Consider the following 12,295-nt stretch of genomic DNA (forward strand, 5'->3'; position numbering starts at 1 on the left):
CTTCCACTCTCGTTAGGCTTCCAGGCAATCACAGAGCGCCCCATGAGATCTGATTACCTTTCTCAATGATGCTGGATTAAGCGCTTTAATTAAAATGATTGAGCCCCATTATATGCCACCATGACTTAAAGGACAGAAACCCCTCAAGGCCCTGCAGTTGTGAGGCATTCTTTCCTTTGATACAGAAGTGTATTTATAATGTTAGTGATTATCATTTGGATAACAGAGCAAAATTATCTTTGAGATATTTCACAGCAAGGGTCAAAGATCTTCCGTTGACTCATTCAGCCCCTCCTTCCTCATTCATTCTCCAGACAAAATCCTTTTGAAAAGTTTCTACAGCTTTAAACCTCCTCAGAACTTCTCACAAATGAGGGTATTTACAGTAAATCATAGTTCCACACAAGTGAAAAGCAGGTTTCATGCACAGAGTCATCAGCTTTGCCACTTTGTGATGCAGGTCTGTGTGTAAGGGTGTTTTCCAACTCAGTGCGTACAGATTTGGATCTTTGAATTCCTCGTTGGTTAGGAGACGTGCATGGGGAGCTTTAGTGGTTAACTGATGGCTGAACAAGCCTAAGCTAGCCCCCATGTCCCATGCCTTTTCTATTGTGCAGCTGCTGTCAGTGCAGGCATGGCTCCCCTGACAATCTGCTCCTTAATAGCTAATATCAGGGTACATTTCCTCAGGCACTGGACTGGAACAGAGAGATGGTGACTGCGTTATGGGCAACTCTTCTCTTAGCCACGTGCATGCGCGCACACATGCACACATACACAGACAGACACCCCCACACACAGCTTGACATGCAGTGGCTAAGTCATTGGTTAATCTATACAATCTCACTGTGGCCAGCTGTCAATTCGAAGCCACACACAAGTTCACAAGTCGAAAACACACACACACACACACACACACACACATCCTCAAAATGCATACAGAAAATACATGAACTCACATGTACACAGAATGTGTGTTATAATGGCTCTTTGGCAGAAGTTTTGCATCAACACTGAGATCCCACTATCAAGAGAGACTGCAGTTCCTCTCCCCATTCCTCATATCTGCTCTCCCCGTAGCCATTTCTCTTCCCTGACCTCTGCTTTTCATTAGAGGAGCTCAAGGGCACTGATATACCGCTAAATACTTCAGCCCTAAAGATAATGTGGCGTTTACCCGCCTCGCCAATTAATTTCCCTGACATCTGAGCACATTAATATTCATTACCCAACGCCACTTTTGACAAACGGATGCTCCCACGCTTTGTAGACACGACAGTGAGGTGGAGGAGAAACCTGCTTGTTTTGTTTTGGGAGGTCAGTGATGAAAATGATTTATGGCTATTTGTTCCTTTCCCGGTACAGTGTTTAATGGTCTGTCTTTGGTCTGTCTTATTTTTAAATATTATTTTGTGAACAATATTTTCCACATAGTGAGATGTGGGCTTGCTCTTGAAACACACCTATGAGTGAGCTCTGGACTGCATTTCTTTAACAAATGCATAAATATTAAAAGATATACTGGCTGAATAAACTAAAGCTTGTTTTGGAATTCACTAGGTGTGTACCAGATTGAAGGGTGATATCACTATCGCTCTCGCTAAAGGGGGTTTCAATTAAGAAAACATGAGGAGGACCAACACATACATTCACGAAATCCCCCATTGTGGAGCAAACGTTATATTAAAAAGTTACCTGGTATACTCTACCTTCACAACTCCAATCAAACTTTATTTGTCACATGCGCCGAATACAACCGGTGCAGACCTTACTGTGAAATGCTTACTTACAAGCCCTTAAACATATACGCCCCTAACACAGATATTCCTGCTTTCATGCCAAAAATGATAACCCTGTTCAATGAGTATTGTGTTTCCTTTGGCGTGGTGGCCGGAGATTTTAATTGCACCCTTAACCCAACCCTAGACAAATAATCTAAAGTCCCCATCACAAATCCTAGATCTGCAAAGATGTTGAACTCTCTTACTAAAGAGATGGGACTGATGGGACTGGAGAGTGAGTAATAGCTCATCTATGGACTATACATACTACTCCAATGTCCATAACACCTACTCCCGTATAGATTAAATTTTTATCCCAAACAGTATCATAAATTCAGCCACGTGTACAAACGGACCCATAGCACTTTCAGATCACGCCTTTGTCCACCTCCGCTTTGACCTCTGCGAAAACATCCCGAGGTCAAAGAGCTGGAAATTCAACACCTCCATGTTATCAAACGAAGCGCTACATACATTGGTAACTACATGGATAGACGACTACACACAAGACAACAAAGATTCTCCTGTTTCTCCGGCCACAATGTGGGACGCTGCCAAAGCCACACTAAGAGGTCATCTAATTGAATATGCTTCCTTTAAGAAAAAAGCAATGGAAGCACACAGGCTAGATCTTGAGAGGGAGCTGGAACGCTGTGAAAGAATACATAAACAATACCCAGACAGCACCTCCTGGAGTCAACTTAAAGCAGCCAAAGCCAAACTGAATTTGGACTATACTTGGGAGATTTAAAATAAGTTTTCTTTACTAAACAGAAATACCATGAATATGGCAATTGGCCGAGTAGATTGCTTGCTTACCGATTTAAAAAAGAGCAGTCAGAGCGTACAATCACGGCTATCCGAACAGCAGAAGACGAGGTCACATATGACCCAAAAAATATCAATTGAACTTTTCATGATTTTTACTGCAAACTATATACCTCTGAGAGAAAACACATGGAGGCAGAACTCCACTCCTTCCTAGAGGGACTCTCGCTACCTAAACTATCAGATACCGACCAAGAAGATCTCAACTCCCCCTTCACTCCTGAGGAGATCCTGGAGGCAATTACCTCCATGCCACCTAACAAGTCCCCAGGCCCAGATTGATTCCCCAGAGAGTTCACCAAACTTTTTGGCCCCAGCTTAGCCCTATTTTCATGCCAATGCTGGATGATTTTTGCAAAAACTGAGTTCTTCCAGACTCAATGCACACAGCTCGCATCACAGTGTTGCTCAAAAAATACAAAGGCCCTCTATCCTGCTCGTCCTTCTGGCCCATAAGCGTGTTGGATTTCGACAACAAAATAATTACCAAATTGCTCGCCAAAAGACTAAACACTCTTCTTCCCAAAATAATAAAAGCAGACCAAACTGGATTTATTAGAGACAGATACTCTTCTGGTAACATTTGCCATCTTTTTGATATTATTGATCAAGTAAACGCACAGAAGATCCCTGTCCTGCTGGCTTCATTGGATGCTGAGAAGGAGTTCGACAGGATGGAGTGGAGCTTTCTGTTTTCAGTCTTAGAAAAGTTCAATATGGGCCCAGACTTTATTAAATGGATCAAATCACTATACTCTCATCCAAATGCCATGGTGACTAATAACGGACTGAATTCTGACAGATTCCCTTTGGGACAGGGCACAAGACAAGGGTGCTCGCTGTCCCCCCTGCTATACTTGTTGGGAGCGGAGCCGCTAGCAGAGTTGATAAGGAGCAATCCAAGTATTACGGGTGTTTCTGCAGGCGGCCTGCAGCACAAGATTTCGCTTTACGCGGATGATGTCTTGCTCTACATATTCAACCCTGAGAAATCCCTCCCATTTTAGACACAATTGCTCAGTATGGCAAGTTTTCAGGTTATAAGATACATTTTAACAAATCCACTGTCTGCCCTCTCAATATTACACTCACCAGCTCTATGAAGACACTGTGTCATTTCCAATGTAAAACACCAGATCTGAATAGCCTTTTCAAGGAAAACTATATTCCACTCCTGGACCGAATCAAGAACGATCTCCAAACCTGGATCCCCCCCAATTAGCTTAGTAGGAAGAATGAATGTAATCCGTATGAACATCCTCCCTAGACTGAACTATTTATTTCAGATGTCCCATGCTATCTCCCAGTTTCCTTTTTCAAAACAACTCACCAAAGCATCACCACATTTATATGGGGCAATAAAAAACCTAGGATCAAGTTCTCCACTCTATCGAAACCTGAATCTAAGGGTGGTCTTGCCCTTCCCTCCCTTCAATTGTACTACTGGTCTGCCCAAATCCGCAACATGCTAACATGGATCACAAACAGACAAGAGTCAACGTGGATTCAGATGGAAGCCCAATCCTGTGGTTCATTGCCCTTAAGCTCAATTATATTCATTAATAACTTTAGTGAAGTGGGCAACATAGCCAAAACCTTTGTGATTTACAGCACCCTACTAGCATGGAGGGACTGTAAGAAATACCTGGGCATTTCCTCCCAAATATGTTCACTCGCCCATAGTAGGTAACCCAGACTTGCCAAAAGCCCTGAAGGATGCCAACTTTAATCTTTGGCATACTCTAGGAATCAGGACCTTTTCAGACCTATTTCATCAGAAAACCACCACACTGAAATCTTTTCAAGAGCTCTGCAGTGAATTCAATGTGCCAAGATCCCATTTTCTTTTTAAATATCTTCAAATTAGATGTAATTTCCTCATTTACTTCCAAGAGGAGGTTTAGAACTTGAATGAAGTTGAATGAAGTTGAAACCCTTCTTGTCACAGCACAATCCATTAAATGCAAAATCACTTATATCTATAGACTCCTTTCTGAAAAAGGAGGCTCCTCCTTTACTCCTTTGAAAATAATCTGTGAAAAGGACCTTGGTCTGACTATCAGTGATGAGTTATGGGCGGAGGTTTGCGACAGGGTATACTACTCCTCTACTAATGTAAAAATGAAAGAATCTAATTACACATTTTTGTACAAATTTTATTACACTCCTTTGAGACTCCATAGAATGAAAACGGACATCTCTCCTAACTGTAAAAGATGTACCTCTGAAAGTGGAACCTATATGCATGTATTTTGGAACTGTAGAGAGATTGCCAGATGTTTAGCAATCTATACATACTGCTGCACAGAAAATACTAGATGTACAGTTTGAAATGACCCCGTGTATCTATCTTAATTCCCAGCAGGACTTTGTTCTTGATTCTGACAGAGAAAATTTGCTTATGACTATTACATACATGGCTAAGAAATGTATTCTTCTATTGTGGGCCTCTAATACCCCTCCTACATTTAAAATGTGGAATGACCAGATTGTTGACCAGTTTGTTGACTAACGAGGCTATATACAGGGGGTACCGGTACAGAGTCAATGTGTGGGGGTACAGGTTAGTCGATGTAATTCGTACATGTAGGTAGATTGTAAATTGTGAATGATCCTATTCTGCAGGTGTGAGGATGCGGGACCAGAGGGTTCACAATGCAGTGCCTTACAGAGTGTAAAGAGGACTCGCAGAACCTGAGCTCGATTATGGGGCGGCGGGTAGCCTAGTGGTTAGAGCGTCGGACTAGTAACCGAAAGATCGAATCCCTGAGCTAACAAGGTAAAAATCTGTCGTACTGCCCCTGAACAAGGCAGTTAACCCACTGTTCCTAGGCCATCATTGAAAATAAGATTTTGTTCTTAACTGACTTGCCTGGTTAAATAAAGGTAAAATAAAATACAAAAATATGGATGCTTGTATGTGCTCCAGAAATGTGCTCCTGGTTTAAAATCGTTTACTCATGGAACATTGGATTGTAGGCCCTATACTGAGGCACTCAGACCTAATCCTGGAGAGCCATGGTCCAAGGTTTCATTGGTGCTGTTTTATTAGGCAATTAAAGATGGATACAGGAAGACTTCACGAGTGGACAGAGGTTACCCAGAGAGCACTCTGGTTCTCCAGGTCCAATGGGTTTAGCTGTAAGACTAATGGAATTGACAGAAGGTCACCCTCCACTGACTACATTTTAGGAAGATTAAAAGACAGTGACGCTTATCTGGTCCTGGTGCCTGTCTCCTGTAGTAAATATACATCATCAAGACGTCTCCTGTATCTACTTCCTCCTGCTCCCAACTTCCTCTATTGTGACACCATGATCAGATATACAACATGTACAGTAATGTTATCCAGGTGATAACAAATGGATGTGGAGAAAGAGAACTATCAGCACACTGTTTCTGTACTGTTTTCATTTGCAACCTTTACACTGAAGGGACCTGGTCAGGTATTTCGTCAGACTCGGCACCTTTTGAAATTTGTTGGATGGATGTGACAAAGGAAAGAGTGACAGACAGAGAGAGTGGATGGGGAATGGAAAAAACAGTGGATACGGAAGGAAAGTAAAGGAAATTGACCAACCTTTCCTGTCAGTGCCGTAGCACATTGCTGGAGGGTTGATGCTCTTAGGGGTTTCATGGTTGGTGGTTTCCTTGGTGACCACTGAACCTCGGAGCTTACATTTGGTAGCGTCCAGAGATTTCAGCTTCTTGGCGTGTTTTGTTCCTTTGTAGTGGGCTAAGGCTTGGCTCTGTGAGAAGAACAAGTAGCAGGCTCGATTTAAACCTGGCCAAACTGTGACCAAAAACAAACTCAAATCAGTGGCTCATGAAATATACATAACACAGTGAGCAGGTATTACAACGCTTTGCCTTTTATAGTGCTGAGTAGACACAAACTTTAAAGGGGTTCAGCATCAAAAGAACAATAATGACATTAACAAGGACAATGCGCTGCAGAGTTTGTCCCAGTTTAATTTACAATGTTATCCATGCTCCTTTGCCTGTTATGTGATTGTTTTGTCTCACATGTCAGTATAGTATCAGGGGCCATGTGATGGTGAATCTGTGATAGTCTGATGTTTCATTAATGTAGCTGTTTGAGTTTAGAGTCCAGACACGATTCTTCCAAGATTCACCTTCACAACGGATTTACCCAGACGCATGGACTGGGCCACATGCAAGAACTTTCAGTCGTCCTTGTTTACCTCCATCTACTTTCTGGCTGACTTTGCCCGTGACAAGAATTCTTACTTGCTGTTTGCAATTTTTAGGAGAAAATTTCTCCATGCCATGACTGCAAATCAACCAAATGGAAATTTCCAGAATAAAAACCTTTTCTCTACACTCAACCTAAATTGATTTAGTCTGTGGAGGACATAGACAATTATTGGCATTGGAAAATGCATTAAATACTAAATCCTCTAATGCAAGGAACCAAAATAAAAGCCAAGCATGGCACTAGCTAGCTTTCCATCCAATTGGCAACAGATTTTCATGCAAATATTCTGAAGTCAGAAGAAATTATGCGTTACATAGCGAATTTCTGGCCTTGGCACGTGCCTTCTAACCAACATCTCGCAGATACAGTGCGGGTAGATACCTACATGATAAGAGCAAGATCATTTAGATTTTTCCAAATGGCAGCCAAGCCTCGATAATCATGTCATCAGAATAAGACCCTAGATATTTATTGGAAAGGAGTATCAAGCTCATCAACTTGCACTTTCACCACCCTGTGAAGTTCATAACTTATTTCATCTGTAGCCTAATATACAGCCTGCTAAACGAGTCGTAGTGGAAGGGCCACACAATATCATCGCGTGTCTTCAAATTGACTTCGATATGATGATTGTCATTCTATCAACATTTGAGCATAAAGGCATTTCCCCCTCCATTTCCTGCATCATTCATTTTACAGAGACAAAAAGATCCCACCTTGTCTAGCGTATTTTGTTTGGTTGAAATTTGGAACGTTTTCTGACAAATTTGCTGGTTCCATCAGGCCTGTCACGCCATTTTTTATCCGACATATTCTTTACACCCATAAAAAGGTTGGATGGAAACCTGGTTAATGTCTATGTTATCTTTCCTCCAATATATTGCTTCCTTATGTCATGCTCCAGTTATCCAAGCCATCAGTGGATTTTTGCCAGAAGACAAGTGATATGGATGAGTGTTTAGTGTAATCAAGACCATAATTCATCTTTCATTAGAGCAATGATGTGGAAGAATTGCCTTAACGATACTTGAGATTTGACACAGACCAGATTAAGGTGGGGAAGGAGGCAATCCGTTTTTGGATGGTCTATAAGTGAGAAAGACATCTTATCAAATAAGACTGTCAATTAGCCATTTAGTCAGTCAATCATCGCACAAAAAAGATTTAAGTGGATTCCCACGTGTGATATTTCATGTTCTGTGCATTCTTTAAGTCATTCTTAAAATATACTCTAAACATATAGATCAGCCAAACCGGTGACATTTTTTGGTTGGGTTATAGTCACTATACAGTATATGGGTGGCTGTATGGAAATATATTGCTGGCGGTGTAATTAGATCAATAAAACCACATGTCTGTTACTTGAACTCTGTGAAGCATTTATTTGGGCTGCAATTTCTGAGGCTGGTAACTCTATTGAACTTATCCTCTGCAGCGGAGGTAACTCTGGGTCTTCCTTTCCTGTGGCGGTCCTCATGAGAGCCTGTTTCATCATAGCGCTTGATGGTTTTTGCGACTGCACTTCAAGAAACTTTCATCTTTAACTTCAGGATTGACTAACGTTCATGTCTTAAAGTAATGATGGACTTGTGGTTTCTCTTTGCTTATGGTAGCTGTTCTTGCCATAATATGGACTTTATCTTGGACCAAATAGGGCTATCTTCCGTATACCACCCCTACCTTGTAACAATAGCTCCAACACAACCCAGGAAGCCAAATACCATGATGACTCCAATGACCAAGTGCAGTTTTAGAGCTGGGACTGCTTCATCTGCAATACTGCTTCCATCCATATTCACTTTGGTAGATGGAGACACCCATAAGGATGCATCCATCGATCCAGGGCAGCAAGTTGAAGAAGAGAAGCAGATACTTCAGGCCCTTTTTATAGACTGACATTGTCTGTCAACAGCCAAGCAAGAGATGGAAAGAATCAGTGTGAAGTTCTCCACAGTGTGAGACTGGTTTGGTGGTAGTGAGTGTGTTTGTGGCTTGTGTTTTACCGGTCACCAATCAGAACATCAGTAGTTCTCTCCTCAGGTTGAAATGTGAGGAGACATCCTCCTCTAAAGAATGACTCAAGGTCAAAAAATAGTTCTACTGTTTCAGCAATATATTTGAGAGCGGTGTCAGCTTATTGAGGCATTTTTTACTTAGCGCAGAGGAAAACTGGGTGGGAAAATCCCAATTATATGGTACAATGGAAAGACCGCTTTAATTCAATCATATTGTATGTATTTTAGTTTTTTTCACCACTCAAAAGTTCAGGTATTCACCAAAGTAAGCTAAGCTACACACACCATCCACCACCCAAACAACCTCCAAGTCCACCAGGTTTCTCCATCCAATTTAAACTCCTATATAGTCAATCTGCAAAGATGATAAAGTATTTTTGATGCCCAAGTGACATCAAACTGAGAAGTATTCTCCCTATCTCGGCACCACGGAGATTTGATAGGTAAACACCATCTTTATCTGTTTGCTCAGGAGTTGTGATTGATGCCTGGGATGGATGATGATTATCCTGAGCTAGACCTCAATGCTGAAGAAATAATAACCGTCGCATTGAGTAATCACTAGCACATTGGGGCCCTGAATAGATAGCTAGCTTCCTTAGAGGAGGAAGTATGACGATGCCATTTTGTAAATGCTACTGAATTAAGTACCCTTGGCTCAAAAATGTGTTTTCAATTGTAGGAAAATGCGTAAGAATAAGGAAATTGTACATTCAGCTTCCAAGCATTTTAGTAATGAGGGTTATATCAGAACTACTTTGTTTATTATTAAACAACTGCTGTAATGTATTGCAAGATAACAGTTGCTTACTCCAACTTTAAAGCCGTTACAAGAAAGTTGCCCTAGATTACAGAGATGGCATGTTGTGCTGGATATATTATTCAGGACACATCCTCATTTGAGACGAGTGACATCATGTGCTATTTCACAACTGACTTAAGGATGCAATGTGTCCTCTTTTATAACAAATTACATATACTTTTCAAGATTCATGAGCCCATTATGTCTTATGTTTCAAGCAAGACTTTGCTTGAAGTGTGACCTCATCAACATCTTCTGCAATCCTGTAAATATGGGTCGAACATGTAGGAGTGGACCGTGGTGCTTTGTTATTCAGGTCAGTACGACTCAACACAACGCAGGATTCATCGAGGGCATTTGGTACCCCGTGTGATCTCCAGAAGCTCCCTCACCTGTGAGTTGAATCTCAGTTGGCACACGCTGCACGAGACGTGTCTTCTCTTCGTCAAGGGAGGAACTCCAAACGTGTGATGCATAACAGCCTTCTGAACTGGGTCCATCTGGGGGGAGGAGAGGAGAGTATAGAATCTAAGTGAGATACAGTGTTGGAGCGGACCACTAAATCAACCACCTTACATCCCTCGGTGTGGTGGAAAGAGAAAATGATTTGCTTTAGAGCAGGGTTCCCTAACTTGCGGCAGGTGATTTATTTGTATTGTTATTTATTTTTCTATTGCTGGACACAAAAGACTGTAAAAACACCAGCAAATCAGCTACAAGTGATTTTAATTTTGGAAATCTGTTCCATAGTAGAGAGATATATGTGATCGTATGTTTGAAATGATTCTGTTTTAGTCAAATATTATATATGTTTGGGCTTCTTGCAGTCAATTTGCAGTCTACAAATTATTTGTAATTATGTTCCGGCCCCCTGACCATCCGCTCAAGAAAAGATTGGCCCGCGGCTGAATATAGTTGATGAGCCCTGCTTTAGAGCTTCTTCGGGGGTTAGACGTTTAATATTAGCTACAGCAGCTGTCTTCCAACTCAGACACAGACATATTGCACATTCATCTTAGTCAGTAGACACAATAAAATGTAATTGTTCACTCTCTCTTTGGTCTTTCATTGTTCAAATCAAGTTCAATAGTCATCAGCCAACAATGCATGATCAATTCAAATAACGTCGTGCTGTACCCCAAAACAAAAGTCTATCGATCAAATTCTGTACGTTTAGGGCAGGAAGAAGGTGTAAAAGATACTTCTGTTGAAGCATTTACTTCCTCTATCATGTGTTGCTGCACCCTCTTTCTCTCTGTTTGATATTGCTTGCACCTCAATCTGTCTAATGACCGACCTTAAAGGAGTGAACAGCCATCTAACAGAGAAAAGTTCCATTGTTAGAGCTGGATTAGGGGAGCTACCTGCTGTTGGCTTTCTATACCAAATACATAAAACACTTCATACTTTTTTTTAATGTGCATTAGATCAGTAAACTCAAATTAATTGGGTTAAAATTGGATTGAAACCTTGAATTTTGAATAAAAATGACAGTAATCAGGCGGGGTAGCAATGGCTTTGAATATGTCAGTGTAAAAAAGGTTAGATATACACTACCGTTCACAAGCTTAGAAATGTCCTTGTTTTTGAAAGAAAAGCAATTTTTTTTGTCCATTAAAATAACATCAAATTGATCAAAAATACAGTGTAGACATTGTTAATGTTGGCTAATTGATCATTAGAAAACCCTTTTGCAATTATGTTAGCACAGCTGAAAACTGTTGTTCTGATTAAAGAAGCAATAAAACTGGCCTTCTTTAGACTAGTTGAGTATCTGGAGCATCAGCATTTGTGGGTTCGATTACAGGCTCAAAATGGCCAGAAACAAAGAACTTTCTTCTGAAACGCGTCAATCGAGAAATTGTCAAGAAACTAAAGATCTCATACAACGCTGTGTACTACTCCCTTCACAGAACAGAGCAAAATGGCTCTAACCAGAATAGAAAAAGGAGTGGGAGGCCCCGGTGCACAACTGAGCAAGAGCACAAGTACATTAGAGTGTCTAGTTTAGGCCTCCCGGGTGGCGCAGTGGTTAAGGGCGCTGTACTGCAGCGCCAGCTGTGCCATCAGAGACTCTGGGTTCGTGCCCAGGCTCTGTCGTAACCGGCCGCGACCGGGAGGTCCTTGGGGCGACGCACAATTGGCCTAGCGTCGTCCGGGTTAGGGAGGGCTTGGTCGGTAGGGATGTCCTTGTCTCATCACGCACCAGTGACTCCTGTGGCGGGACGGGCGCAGTGTGCGCTAACCAAGGTTTCCAGGTACACAGTGTTTCCTCCGGCACATTGGTGCGGCTGGCTTCCGGGTTGGATGTGCGCTGTGTTAAGAAGCAGTGCGGCTGGTTGGGTTGTGTATCGGAGGACGCATGACTTTCAACCTTTGTCTCTCCCGAGCCCGTACGGGAGTTGTAGCGATGAGACAAGATAGTAGCTACTACAACAATTGGATACCACAAAATTGGGGAGAAAAAGGGGTAAAAAAATTAAATAATAATGAGTGTCTAGTTTGAGAAACAGACGCCTCACAAATCCTCAACTGGCAGCTTCATTAAATAGTACCCGCATAACACCAGTCTCAATGTCAACAGTGAAGAGGCGACTCCAGGATGCTGGCCTTCTATGCAGAGTTGCAAATAAATAGAAAATATTAAGAT

General features: G+C 41.7%; 1 protein-coding gene across 1 annotated transcript in view; it reads right to left on the reverse strand.

The window, feature by feature from the left end:
* Nucleotides 1-12,295, reverse strand: part of znf385d (zinc finger protein 385D) — a 49,694-nt gene that overhangs the window by 11,554 nt on the left and 25,845 nt on the right. Inside the window, exons 3-4 of the mRNA XM_029625933.2 lie at nt 10,038-10,145; nt 6,190-6,358 (exon numbers count right to left, since the gene is read on the reverse strand). Coding sequence (XP_029481793.1) covers nt 6,190-6,358; nt 10,038-10,145 — 277 coding nt within the window. The remainder of the gene's footprint in view (nt 1-6,189; nt 6,359-10,037; nt 10,146-12,295) is intronic.

This window comes from Oncorhynchus nerka, linkage group LG3, assembly GCF_034236695.1.
Source record: "Oncorhynchus nerka isolate Pitt River linkage group LG3, Oner_Uvic_2.0, whole genome shotgun sequence".
NCBI classification, from domain to species: domain Eukaryota; kingdom Metazoa; phylum Chordata; class Actinopteri; order Salmoniformes; family Salmonidae; genus Oncorhynchus; species Oncorhynchus nerka.